This window comes from Pseudomyrmex gracilis, unplaced genomic scaffold (assembly GCF_002006095.1).
Source record: "Pseudomyrmex gracilis isolate BER0280 unplaced genomic scaffold, ASM200609v1 scaffold_264, whole genome shotgun sequence".
NCBI classification, from domain to species: Eukaryota; Metazoa; Arthropoda; class Insecta; order Hymenoptera; family Formicidae; genus Pseudomyrmex; species Pseudomyrmex gracilis.
In genome coordinates this window covers 90,371-103,157 of record NW_018020848.1, presented here as the reverse complement: position 1 = coordinate 103,157, position 12,787 = coordinate 90,371, and the positions used below count along the sequence as shown (strand labels likewise).

The 12,787-nt window shown below is 34.3% G+C and overlaps 2 protein-coding genes across 2 annotated transcripts in view; one reads left to right on the top strand and one right to left on the bottom strand.

The window, feature by feature from the left end:
* Nucleotides 1–222: 222 nt before the first annotated feature.
* Nucleotides 223–3,501, top strand: LOC109859471 (tRNA (uracil-5-)-methyltransferase homolog A). Its single transcript, XM_020437766.1, has 8 exons — nucleotides 223–746; nucleotides 834–995; nucleotides 1,440–1,632; nucleotides 1,720–1,847; nucleotides 1,921–2,171; nucleotides 2,268–2,502; nucleotides 2,680–2,872; nucleotides 2,961–3,501. The coding sequence occupies exons 1-8, from the start codon at nucleotides 435–437 to the stop codon at nucleotides 3,203–3,205; spliced, it is 1,719 nt and encodes a 572-aa protein (XP_020293355.1). The 5' UTR covers nucleotides 223–434; the 3' UTR covers nucleotides 3,206–3,501.
* Nucleotides 3,502–4,591: 1,090 nt separating this feature from the next.
* LOC109859488 overlaps nucleotides 4,592–12,787 on the bottom strand; it is a 16,154-nt gene continuing 7,958 nt past the window's right edge. The window contains exons 2-3 of the mRNA XM_020437788.1: nucleotides 4,823–4,990; nucleotides 4,592–4,736 (exon numbers count right to left, since the gene is read on the bottom strand). Coding sequence (XP_020293377.1) covers nucleotides 4,650–4,736; nucleotides 4,823–4,990 — 255 coding nt within the window. The 3' untranslated portion in view covers nucleotides 4,592–4,649. The remainder of the gene's footprint in view (nucleotides 4,737–4,822; nucleotides 4,991–12,787) is intronic.

The window sequence follows — 12,787 nt, the reverse complement described above, 5'->3', positions numbered from 1 at the left end:
ATTGGTAACTGCGTCGGTATGTGTCATCGGTAACCGTGCCGGTACATATGGATTAAATCTCGGGCCGCTGGCGCGTGCTAGTAGGAGGCAGCCGGAGGAGAACTACTTCTCCTCACGGCGCACGATATGGTGCTCCGCACTGTACACGATCTGAGGTTGTGTGCGCATCCCCTCCATGCTACCGCATGCTACCAAGTGTTCAGAATCTGGCATCTCTGTATAGTAGGGATGTGCAGTGTTTAAGTGTACAAGGTTAGGTATGTAAAATGAAAACTGTAAGATTGCAGAATCTTAGAAAGGCGTGAAACAAAGTTCCGGATAATTTGTATAAATTTATCTGAAAAAATTTTATGGACAATAACGGCAATGGTGAGATAACAATTGTGAAAGAGATACATTGTGTATGTTTTATGAGTTTATAAATCTTATGCAAAATGACTGATACAAATGCTACGGAAGTGGCAACTAATATAAAAGAAAATGAGAAAAATCCTTATGCATATCTGGATAGAGATTTCACATCTGAAAAATATAAGATTGAAGTGCGTGGATTGCCTAAGTATTATGGAATTGGCGAATTTAAAAAGCTTCTCAATGAAAAGCTAGAATTGCAGTCGTGCAAAGTAAAACCACCTAGAAGAGGCAGTGGATGGTTATATGTATGTTTTAGGAGTGAAGAGTGTCGTCAAAAAGCAATTGCTACTATAAATGGAATTTTATGGAAAAATAATAAACTTACAGCACAGGTAATTTGCGATTCTCTACTGAAAACACATTACTTGCTTAATTATGTGACAATATATTGTTTTGTTTTTTTTTTTTTTTTTGGACAGGTAGCTAAGCCAGCGCCAGATCCCTTTGTAAAAAGAAAACTAGAAGAGGAATCTAATGTTAATAAACATTTGAAGACTCATGATGAAACTTCAAATGATTCTCCCACAGACAGAATTAAATCTCAAACTATTCCTCTGTGGAAGATGCCATATTCAGAACAGGTAAGGGATTTTAGTGCAGGTTTAATAGAAGTTATAATAGAAGTGTTATAACTAAAGAATATATAAGACCAATACAAGCCGTTCACAGGATGGTGAGCGGAACTTGTACGTGTATACATATATATGTATACACCTATACAAGTTCACTTGTAAATTTTTACGAGTTTTTTGAATTGAAAATTCAATTCTTAAATTCATACGGGATGTGGGATTTGCATCTCACATATGAAAGACCTCGAATATCCCCCTAACTAATTTTTAAAATATTGTGAAAAAAACTCCTGGCCGAGTTTCAAATCTGGAATCTTCAGCTTACTGTGCCATCGCCTTCCCTGTTAGGCCACCAAGGCACTTGGAGTTAATCTCGCAATATTCCTATATATATCAAAGATGATCTGATAAATTTAGAAGTATTATATATAAGTTTTTGCTACATATTTTTAGTTGGAACTCAAGCAGAAGCAAATGGAGACTATTTTGATAAATATGGGTGATCAAATGCTCAAAGAAAATAAAGCACTGACAGACTGGATAATTTCACAGAAAAAAATGTACAACGGTTTGCCTTGCAAATTGCAGAATATACTTTCAACAAATACTATTGAAGCATATAGAAATAAATGCGAATTTACAGTTGGTAATTATATATTGATTAGTTTTTATCAATTTATTTAAATATATTTTATCCAATTTTTTATATTAAATATATTTACATTGTTTTTAGGTAAAAATAGTGATCAGAACAAAGTTATGATCGGTTTTAGATTAGCAAGTTATGCTTCAGGTTCCACAGCAGTTGGACCTATAGATGATCTCTGCCACATTCCTGAAAGTATGAAGTCTGCTGTAAAGGTGACTTTTAAATGTTGATTTTTTTTCAGACTACAAAAACTCAGAATTCAAACTCTTTTGTGTTCCATTTCAGATACTAGAAACGTTTATACACGAATCTAATTTAGAACCCTTCAATCCGGTCGACCACAGCGGATACTGGAGACAAGTCACCGTTCGAACTACCCGCGCCAATCATTTGATGCTGATAGTAGCGATACATCCTCAAGATCTTAGCGATGAGGAATTACAGAAGTTAAAATCGCAGCTTCGAATATTTTTCGAAACGGGAAAAGGCGTTGACGCTCATGTCACTTCATTATATTTTCAGCTAATAGACAAAAAGTATGTTGTTCACAGCTGAAAGTAATAAAATGATACATTTCTCTTTAATAGCGATATAGTATATCGCTATTAGAATAATGAAATCTGAACTTGCAGAAGTACAGGTAGCGAGACCAGTGATTCCTTGTATCATATTAGCGGTACGGAATACATAGAAGAGACGTTGCTTGGAATAAAGTTTCGAGTTTCTCCTCAAGCGTTTTTTCAAGTCAATCCATTAGCAGCGGAAATTTTGTACAAGGCGGCAATTGATTTAGCTGAACCTACAACGGATACGTCGTTGCTCGATGTATGTTGTGGCACTGGAACCATAGGTATTTGCTTCTCGAAGGTAATACACTTTTTTTTTTTTTTTTTTTTTTTTTTTTTTTCCAATAATGATACAGATCGGACGATATTTATAAATCATCCGTCCGCGCTTTAAAATTATTTTTTTTTTTTTTTTTTTTTTTAACTTTTCAAGAACTACATCACACACTATAGACGCAACATTTATTTTGTTTCGCAGTATTGCGGTGAGGTATTGGGAATAGAAATTATTCCCGACGCTATAAAGGACGCGAAAGAAAACGCTGTCAAAAATGGTATTACCAATTGCGAATTTTTCGTCGGTAAAGCGGAAGATCTTTTGGCGCCTGCTATTCAGAGAACAACAAAGTCTAATATCATCGCCGTTGTCGATCCACCGCGAGCCGGTCTACGTAAGTTCTCGTGTGTCAAAAATAATTCATCGTATCGATATTGCGGAAATGTTTACTTACCTGAATGTTGAATTTGTCTTTGTTCTAGCTCAAAAGGCTTTATTGACGTTGCGTAAGGCCAAAAAGCTGAACAGAGTAATATATATATCGTGTAATCCCCGTGCCGCCATGAAAAATCTAATTGACTTGGCGCGACCTAGCTCTAAGCAATTTCTCGGTGAACCCCTAATACCGGTAAAAGCCATTGCGGTGGACATGTTCCCTCACACCAACCATTGCGAACTGATACTGTGTCTTGAAAGGTTGTCTAACGCGATGAAATTAAACAAATAAATGATCTAAAGAAGATATGAAGAATAAAGAACGCTTTGAATGCTTCATTAATATTTGTTTGCACACTTTTCGATTATATGCACATATTGTTTTTTTTGTTTTTTTTTTTTTTTAATTTTACATCAGAATTTGTGACATAGACAATTATTTGTTATTGGAAAAGAAAGTTATCAGTAAAATGATTGTCTATCTTCTTAAATAAGTACGTTACACAGTTTGTTTGTGTAATTATTTCAATATTATTTTATAACTTGTGTGTGGTACGAGAATATTGTACGCGCGCGCGTATATATATATATATACAATTTAAATAAAAAAATCTTTAAGCATTTTTTTATTTGCGTATTATTTGAAATATTGTTTTGAATAAAATTTCCTTAAGTAACTAATTTCTCGCTTTGCTAATAAACTAGCAAGAAAATATGGTATATTTAAACGGTAATATTATAGAGAGATACAATTGTACAACAAGGTTTATCTCAAAAAAAAAAAAAAGAAAGATTACTATATCAATGTTATCTGAAGTATTTTTGCGATATTTCAATTCTTAGGGGATTTTTACGTCAAGAATCGATCTTGTTTTATTCTGCTATTTTTTTATATTAAAAATAACGTTATTCTGGATACACACAATATCAAAAAGTAACGTTATGAAAATGTTTGCTTTCACAACACAAAAAAAAAATTAAAATTATTTTCTATCGGAATAAAAAACTAAATAAAATTGTTGCGCTATTTAAAAACTATATATTTTGAAATAAAACACAATATTGATCGTTTATATTGAAAATAAGAAATTACGTATTTACAGTGAATTTTTACGTTTAGTTTCAAAAAAAAAAAACAGTAACAAGATACATAGAGAAAGAATGTAGGAACGTACCATACAAGTGTAACGCATTCAAAAAAAAAAAAAGATAAAAACTAAAAGTCTTAAATTTATACCTCAGATTACTTTTTGGTTTGGTTGATTGATTGATATATTTAAAGTGAGTTAATTTAAAGAATAGATTTTTTGTCCGTATTCATTTTATAGTCAGAAAAGTAAATGTTAGATTATCTTTGTTTTTCCCCGAAAACGCGTTTCTTGCTTCTGATTTGTGATACATGAAAACGCAAACTTTGAAAAGAAGAACAAAGACGCGTCTTTTGACGCATCGAAGAGGAATTGCGAATCAACACATTGAATTATTGAAGAACATTCTAAAAACGTTACAAATTAAAACATACATAATATACGAATTTGCGCTACTCTGTTTGCGTGTGTTCTCTTAAATTTTTTTTTTCACTTGTTTTCGTGACATAGCCGGGAAAGCACTGCTACAATCTCAGCTGCTGCAGTTGTTAGGTATCGAGAAAAATGAAACGGCGCACTTTCTTCCGATCTTTTTTTTTTTTTTTTTTTTTTTGAGATGTTGAGGTGGATTTATGTGGATGGTCATTATCACTTCCTTTTGAAGCACGTAACAGCGTTGAAGTAACAGCGCCAGTAAACTTGTCCTTTGGATTGTCCACGTCGTTGCAAATCCATCTGGAAGAAAAAAAAAAACAAGATAAATGCAGAGACCACGAGACAATAAAACGATCGCTTTTTTCAATTATTTTCAATATCGATACCGCGTGATCTTCCGTTGCGGAAACGATTTCCGGACTGGCGGATAAAACAGGCGCCGCCGATCTGCTCACACCTCTTCCAACCGCACTCTTCGCTTGATTATCAACGACTTTCTGCAGAGCCACCATCAACTGGTCGAATAACAAGGCTGCTCTTTTTGGCACTACTATCTGTTAACATTATAGAAAAAAAAAACAAAATTTTTATATTTCTTCAGTTTGTTCGAAGCACTCGTTTCTAACTCGCGCGATCGCGTTTGCAATTTTAAACATTTTCTGATAATATATATGATAATAATCTATCTATATAACGCTCAAACGTGCACGCTATTCAATTAACGTAAATCTAGTTTGAATCGTTTGTAAAATCTTTTTTTTTTGTCAAGTTTCATTTTATAATTTCTTTCACAAATTACATTTTTTTTCAATGCACGTGCCGCGGTCTGCAGTTCCGAACATGCTAATAAAATGTCTTGCAAGAAAACGCAAGTAGTGATCGATAGACTGTAAAATTATTTTTCCTTATCGTCTCTAAGGACACTGTTGGACAAGTCTCCAACTTGATAAATGCGCAAATGTATACCTGCATCGATTAGCAGTTGAAAAGAATTTAAACGAGAGATGTATAACATAATTAAATGGAAAAAGTTTCTCGTCATTAGACTTCCTTTTCTGTCAATCATATCTGCAATCCGGATGCGATATATTATAATCAGAAAGATTTATAGATATATAAATCCACAAGTAAATATGATAAATATTGCTTAAAAATATTACATAAAAAGAATAAATTATTTTAAGAAACTTTATATCCAACTGACTTTAAATCTAATGGTAAATAAAAAACGCAACTTTTTCATTATCAACCGGATAATAAACAGATTATCGGATATCGCAAATGCTTAATTGGAAGATATCGGAATTTTTTATAGAACGGAAAAACGAACAAGTGCGCAAAATATTCATAAAAAAAAAAAAAAAAGCAAAAAGAACTACAAAAATTGAACCGCATCTATTGGTCGTGACAAAAACAGACAGTTTTCTCTGTCCTGAAATTTAACAGTCGGGGGGGGGGGTGAAAAGATAACTCGACGATAAAAATAATGAGCGCTCAGCAGGACCCGGACAAGATCAGAGATATGCCTCGGTGCTCTTTTCTCCTCAGGTGAAAGAATACAGCAAGAGAGAGAGAGAGAGAGAGAGAAAGAGAGAGAATAACCAGAACAATTAGGAATTTTAGCATCTACCTTCGCGATATGAAGCAGTCTATCAAAATTTATGTCATGGCGAGTACGGCGTCGCTGACAATAAAAAAACAAGCAAATCGATCATTTTAAACAGTATTTGTTTCATTAATTTAAAAAAGATATTTTTATGCGTATTTTTCTCGTTCTCTTCTTCTTTCTCCGTCTCTTTTTAAAGAATTATATCTTTCAAAAATGCTTTTTTTGTTTTTGTCTGACATCTAACTCGAATTTTTTTTCGAGTTTTCGCGCAGGAACAAAAATCTATAATCGATCGACATCTGACAATTCGCTTCGCTTCCGAAACCCAACCATTTACAGTTTTTTTTGACGAGCAATGATATTCTTTTTCTTTCTTGATGTCCCTACATTGCCTACTGTTTTTCCTTCGCATCAGTCTTCATTTGCAAACGACAATTGAATCTCCTTCTTTCACGACTCGCTATATATCTATCAGTCTCCCGGTCGACGACATTGCGATGTTCGACCAACGTCGAGTTTCAATGGACGCGCATTTTCCTCGTAATTGTTATGAATAACGTAAATCTGTTTTAAATTATTCGTGAGATATCACGAGTTAAACCCACGACGCTTGAAGTGTTTTCAAACACCGGATATGTTGCGGGCACACGCGCGCGGGCGTGTGTACAATAGCGCGAAAAGCGGATTAAACTCAATATCGAGATTCTTATTATTAAACACATTCGATCAAAAAAAGTTCTTGCACGTATTGCAACGTAATTTTCGAATTATTGCAACGAGAAATTTTTACCGAGGAAAAGAATCTATCCGATTAGTCGCATTATCTCGCTTCGGGGCTGAAACTTTGTAAACGAGAGCGGAATTCAGTTAACTCCGTTCATTACGGTGCGTAGATCGTTTATTAATTGGAGCCAATTTTGGAGATAGATAAGTTCGAATTACATCCCTTCTTCGAAACGCGCGCGACGTCTTCCCATTTGCGACTCGAGTTAAAGTGTCTGCGAAGTATTTCTAATTACGTAATCTCGCGCGCGCGGTGCATGCATCTACGTAGACACTATATATCGTCTCTACAGTCTCTAAGTGCGTTTTAGATAATATCAAACAAAAAAAAAAAACGAGGATGAAGGAACGCGAGAAGCGAAGAAGGGTGTTGTGGTGAAAAACACCCGAGGTGCGGAAAAGAAGTTAAAAGATGTCGACAATTTCCATTAGAGTAAACCGACTTTACTTTTCGCTTTGTTTACTCGTATATATTATTTTTCTGTTTTTTTATATACGTCATGTTCTCTCGTTATTTTAATTTTTCTTCGAACAAACAACAACAATTTCTCGCGGACGAAAGAAAAGCTTTCGAGAAATATTTGGAAATACTTTTTGTTTACAAACAAACTACACACGTGTTCTTTAAATGCTACAAGTATTTTTTTATTTTTTTATTTTTTTTTATACTGTGATTCCGCTGCGTCGCGCAGAAAAATTAAACAGATCGAGATTGCCGTCTCTAGGTACATACCAAAACAAACAATCACCGCGTCTCGTGCGGTAAAATAATCTTGCATCCTGTGCCCTTCCACACCCCTTTCTCCGTTGTTACTCTTTCTTAGTTTATTCATTTTCCTCGATTTCCCAAAAGACCGGTTTCAAAAGGACGCACTTTTCTCTCTCCTTTCATTACAACAGCGATGTGGTGGGGTAAGGTTTTGTGAATGTCGCGCCCACGCAAACAGGATTTAACCCAATGAAGATTAGAGTCCGTGGGAGAGCCACACGGCTTTGAGGGTAACGGTAAAAGAAACATAAATCGCGCTTATACCGGACATAGGATACGTTCGTTTGAGCTGCTCTCGTGCGCGTCAGAGAGGCGAGCTTTTGCATTCAAATGACGGTTGGCACGCGGCTTGAAGCACAGGACATGCCTCTAACCGCATTGTACGAATCTATCGTGGGTGAAAGCTCTTTAAATACATCTTAGTTTCAATCAGAAAAGTTCGATTAATGTTTGACGAGATCGTATTGCGAGCTTAATCGTGAGATTTTAACACGGAGTAAATCTTTGCAACAACCATTTCGAGAAAATAAAGAAAACAAAGCTCATTTATCACCGCATAAATAATTTGTACAATAGATATCAACAACTTGCCGGCCGTGTAACGGTGAAATTCCGAATCTCGCACGTTACTTCTCGGTGAACGTAAAAACTTTTGCTTAAGATACGCAACACAATTATGTTCGCATTCTCTGTGAAAAGTATTCGATAAAAAAATATATATATATATATCGACAGAAAATATTCGCAATATAAGTACTTAAATTGCATTTTGCTCGCTCTTTTGTTTTGCGCATCAGCGGGGATAAAGCGCGCGTCAACTTGAAGAATGAGCAATAATAAAATCTTTCCGCTACCGAGAGAAAGAATATTTCTCTTTGGATGTACGAGTGGATGTTTTATTGAAAAGAAAAAAATAAATAAATATAATGCAGCTGTGTGTATATGTATGTCAAAAAGCGTTTCCGCGAAAATTTAACTCCGTGAATAGCGATAGCGGAATTCCGATAAAATTCAGACGCGTCATTTGATTTTAACATTGTGTGTAACGAAAATTCCTGCGAGCGCGGAGAATAAAACACACACGTTCTGATCGGTTAACACTAATTGAATCGGCGCGATATAGAACTTTTGAGTAACTTTGTGAAAATCTAATTTAAAATAAACAATATATCCAATATATATGAAATGTGTTTCGCAAAACTTTTGTGCGGTGTACGATATATATATATTCCTCTCTGTCACACATTTGTATACCAATCTGATTAAGACTCTCGTCCTCTTGCGGACGAATCAAAGACTGACCGAGTTTCATGGAAAATATATTTTCGAAACGCATTTTAATGTAAATTAATGTATACTTGTGTTTACAGAGGAAAAAGGAGAAAGAGAGATAGAAAGAGAGAAAATCTGATATGATCGCACACTCATATCAATGAGGCGCGCGTGATTGTAAATGTTCAAGTATGTCACGCTACTGAATTTGAAAACTGCTTGTTTCCAATCCAGCAATGACATGAACACACAACTGCACTTAACAGAATAATTTTTATAGAGACAAAAAAACATGTCGGTCGTGACATTGCGTATAGCAAAGAAGAAAGAAAGAAAGAGAGAGAGAGAGAGAGAGAGAGAGAGAGAGAGAGAGAGGAGAGAAGAGAAGAGGGAGAGAGAAAACGATCGGATCGCAGGCTGCAATGGAAGCATGGAGTTGGCGACTCTCCTCGGCAATCAACGTTTAATTGCGATATTCATAGGCGCTTAAAAGCATTATCAGGATATAACGCGGAGTTTATTTTCGCGCGCGCGCAGGCGAATGTCAAATTAAGGAGAACGACGAGGTAACACGCGGGACAGAAAGGGAGAGAAGGCAGGAAGAGAAGAGAGAGAGAGAGAGAGAGTGGTTTAGTAGAAATACACACTCCCATGCAAACTTCTCTCGTTGAAGAGCGGTCGCGTATCCACTTTCGAAGGACGGACTGCACATATGAATATATAAGCTCACTCGATCACTGCATCAGATATTTCGATGTATTATAAAATGTGTGTGAAAGACTCAGTAAACCAAGTCAATCTTCATTGTGCAAAAACGATGTCCTCCCACAAAGTGACCTTTACGCCAAAACCCGATTGCACAGCTCTTTTCACAATTTGGTATTAAAATGAAAGCTGCATAAAATTATGTAATTTAAATAATTTTTTTCAATGCTACTAAAAATATTGTTTGGACGTCGTAACGTCAATGTTTATGTAGCAAAACTTATATATATATATATTAGATTTATTTGTAATATTTAATTATTTAAATACAACAAGTACGCGCGCGTACAAAGTTCGAAAATTTGCGATTCCGTGTGCGATTTCATTTACTTCGTACACGTGCGTGAGAACCGCTATTAAGTGATTAAGATACGCGTATGTGACCAGGTTTGTAAATGAGAATCGGTTAATTGTTAAGCATTGTATGTGTATAAGAGCGAGCGCTTACCATCACACTGAAGAAAGTGTATTTTTTTATATTATTCATCACACAGCGTTGCGCTCCGTAAATACGCGACACGGAAACATTACACCGAGATTTCCCGAGTGAATTTGATCGGATATGCGTCTGAATAATATAATTTGTACGTTATCGATCCCGGGACGTGATATTTTTACCGAATACTTTGAGATTAACGCGCAACAAATTGTCTACAATATTATAAAACAGCGTTGAGATGTATAAAAAAAAAATTTTTGCTCCTCTGTCGTAATTGGTAAAAAAAAACATTCGTGTATTTAGACACTTTGTACAAACGCATCTTCTGTTGCAAATAATTAAACGGATACAGTGTGCAATATTATAAGAATATTGTTTTACAATATATATATATATATGTATATATGATATATATATATGTATATATATATATGTATATATGTTTTATAATATATATATATATATATATATATATATATTAGGTCTACCGGAAAGTTCTGTCCGTTTTTGGAATAAAACAAAATACAAATTTTTCCAAATTTTTCAATCCTATCTTCTGAATATGGTCCGAAATGGTTTGCTGAGCTGAATTAAGCCTTTCTGCGATCTCCGATGTTGTCAGAAAAGGATCTTGCTCTAACATGGTCTTAAATTTGAAAAAATTTGTATTTTGTTTTATTCCAAAAACGGACAGAATTTTCCGGTAGACCTAATATATATATATATATATATATATATATATAATCATCTCCGATTAATTGCTATTATCAGTTTGTCAAAGTACTCTTTTGCTAATTTGTTATTAGCAAAAACCACAGCGTTTTGGTTTTATTTGCGTGTGTGTTATTTCGCGCAATTTTGTCGAATTAGTTTCTCTCACCTGCCGCAATCGTATTTGCGTATATTGAATCAAAGAAATTTCAACCACTTGACTAGCGTCAAGCAAGCGTTTAATTGATTTTGGCAAATAACATGCCTGCATAATCTGAAAAAAAAAAACAGCGTCGTCAGATGTCGTAATTTAACTTTCGCGTAAATCAATCTAAAGAGTTTGTCGCTGCTCGCGTTTGCGTGTAATCATTTCTTTTCTTTTCCTAAATAATATCGGATCAACTTTCTTAACGCGGGTTCGTTTATCGCGCGGTTTAACCGATTCATTTATAAATTTGAGTCGAGGATAGTCGTGAATTCACCTCGATTCGTCGACGTTTCAATCGCCGCGTACGGAAAAAAAGGATAGAAGTAGAAAGATTAAACCGTTGCGTTGGTGAGATGAAGTTGCCGGAAATAGAGAAACCTCAGAGCTAAGCGTCCGATTTATATATTTCACAGACATTGGAGTACAAGTGTTAAGAAAAAGTAATTTCTCTCAGATAAGAGGCGGAAATGGAGAAGAAAAACTATTTAAGAAATGGAATATAGAAAGAGCGTGTAAAAAAAAAAGAAAAAAACATACAGAGAGTTATATCCGTACGTATTTCTAATTCTTCAAACACATTCAAGAAATATATTTCTTTGAGAAGAAATTTTGTAAATCGTGAAATAGAGCTCTTTAGACTTCCTATCTAGATAGCAAACACGCGGAGATTATAAAACATCGCGAAATGATGAGAGATATAAGATGTTGAAAAAACGTTTTGCATTTAGTTCTTGCGGTCTTTATATTGTTGAGAATTAAACAAAAATAAACAGAAATTAGAAATGCAACACACACATACGTAAGTTTTATTTATGTATTTAAAAGACAAAAAAAGATTATATTAATATTATTTTAAATATATTATTATTATTATTTTATTATTAAATAAATATTATTTTCGTATTAAAAAAATATTTTATTGATTGTGATAGAAAATCTTTTTTGTATGTACATCATCGAGATAAAGGAGATAGATTGTTTGTTAAACAATAATCATAAAAAGTAGGAAAAGTGTATCGTCGAAAAAACTTGACGCAAATATATTAAAGACGATTGCGACGATGTCAAAAAAAACTGAGGTAGAAATTATTGCTTATAGAAATAATGTTACGTAAACGTTCATTCGAGAAAAGCTACAGAAAATATATTGTGTGTTTTAATTGTATATCCCTTTGAATTTAATTTGATTTTTATTGTTATAAAAATCAAAAAAAAAAAAAAAAAATGAATTGCGTCACGTTGCACTTTACTCCGATAATTTGCCAGCACGCACGCAAAGTATCGATTATATCCGCAATTTGTTAAAATTGCACGTGCCTTGCATGTAACCGCACATACTGCATTACGCGCGTAAGCGCGAGAACTTTTCCAACTTTTATTCCATCGATTAATGAATAAAAATAGTTTATTAACTTTTTCAGTGCCGAAAAAATATATAATCAGCAATAAAAAATATCTTATTAGTCTATTGTAACAATAAAATATACCTAGTATTTGACTCCGTATCGGCCCACTCACATATATATTTTTTAACAATTTCACGGAGTATAAATTAAACACATCTATTGTTAAAAAATACCTATCTCTTGATAAATCGTAATAGCGCGTAAAAAATTATACATTTCAAAGATAGATATAGTCTCGTCGAGCTTCTAACATAAGATTTTGTTAAATTTTCTTTCCAACCCAAAGAAAAGAGACATCAAATCAAATCAATCTAATTTAATGTAAAGATATCTCGTAGTTCTTCGTACGCGTTTTACACAGTTTGTCCGGAAAGTTCCCGGACTACGTG

What these genes read in the sequence shown, in the direction of transcription:
- LOC109859471 (XM_020437766.1), top strand. Translation starts at nt 435, where the DNA reads ATGACTGATACAAATGCTACGGAAGTGGCAACTAATATAAAAGAAAAT. An exon ending in ATAATAAACTTACAGCACAG is followed by an intron (nt 747 to 833) that starts GTAATTTGCGAT and finishes TTTTTTGGACAG; the next exon opens with GTAGCTAAGCCAGCGCCAGA. An exon ending in TTTCAGCTAATAGACAAAAA is followed by an intron (nt 2,172 to 2,267) that starts GTATGTTGTTCA and finishes CTGAACTTGCAG; the next exon opens with AAGTACAGGTAGCGAGACCA.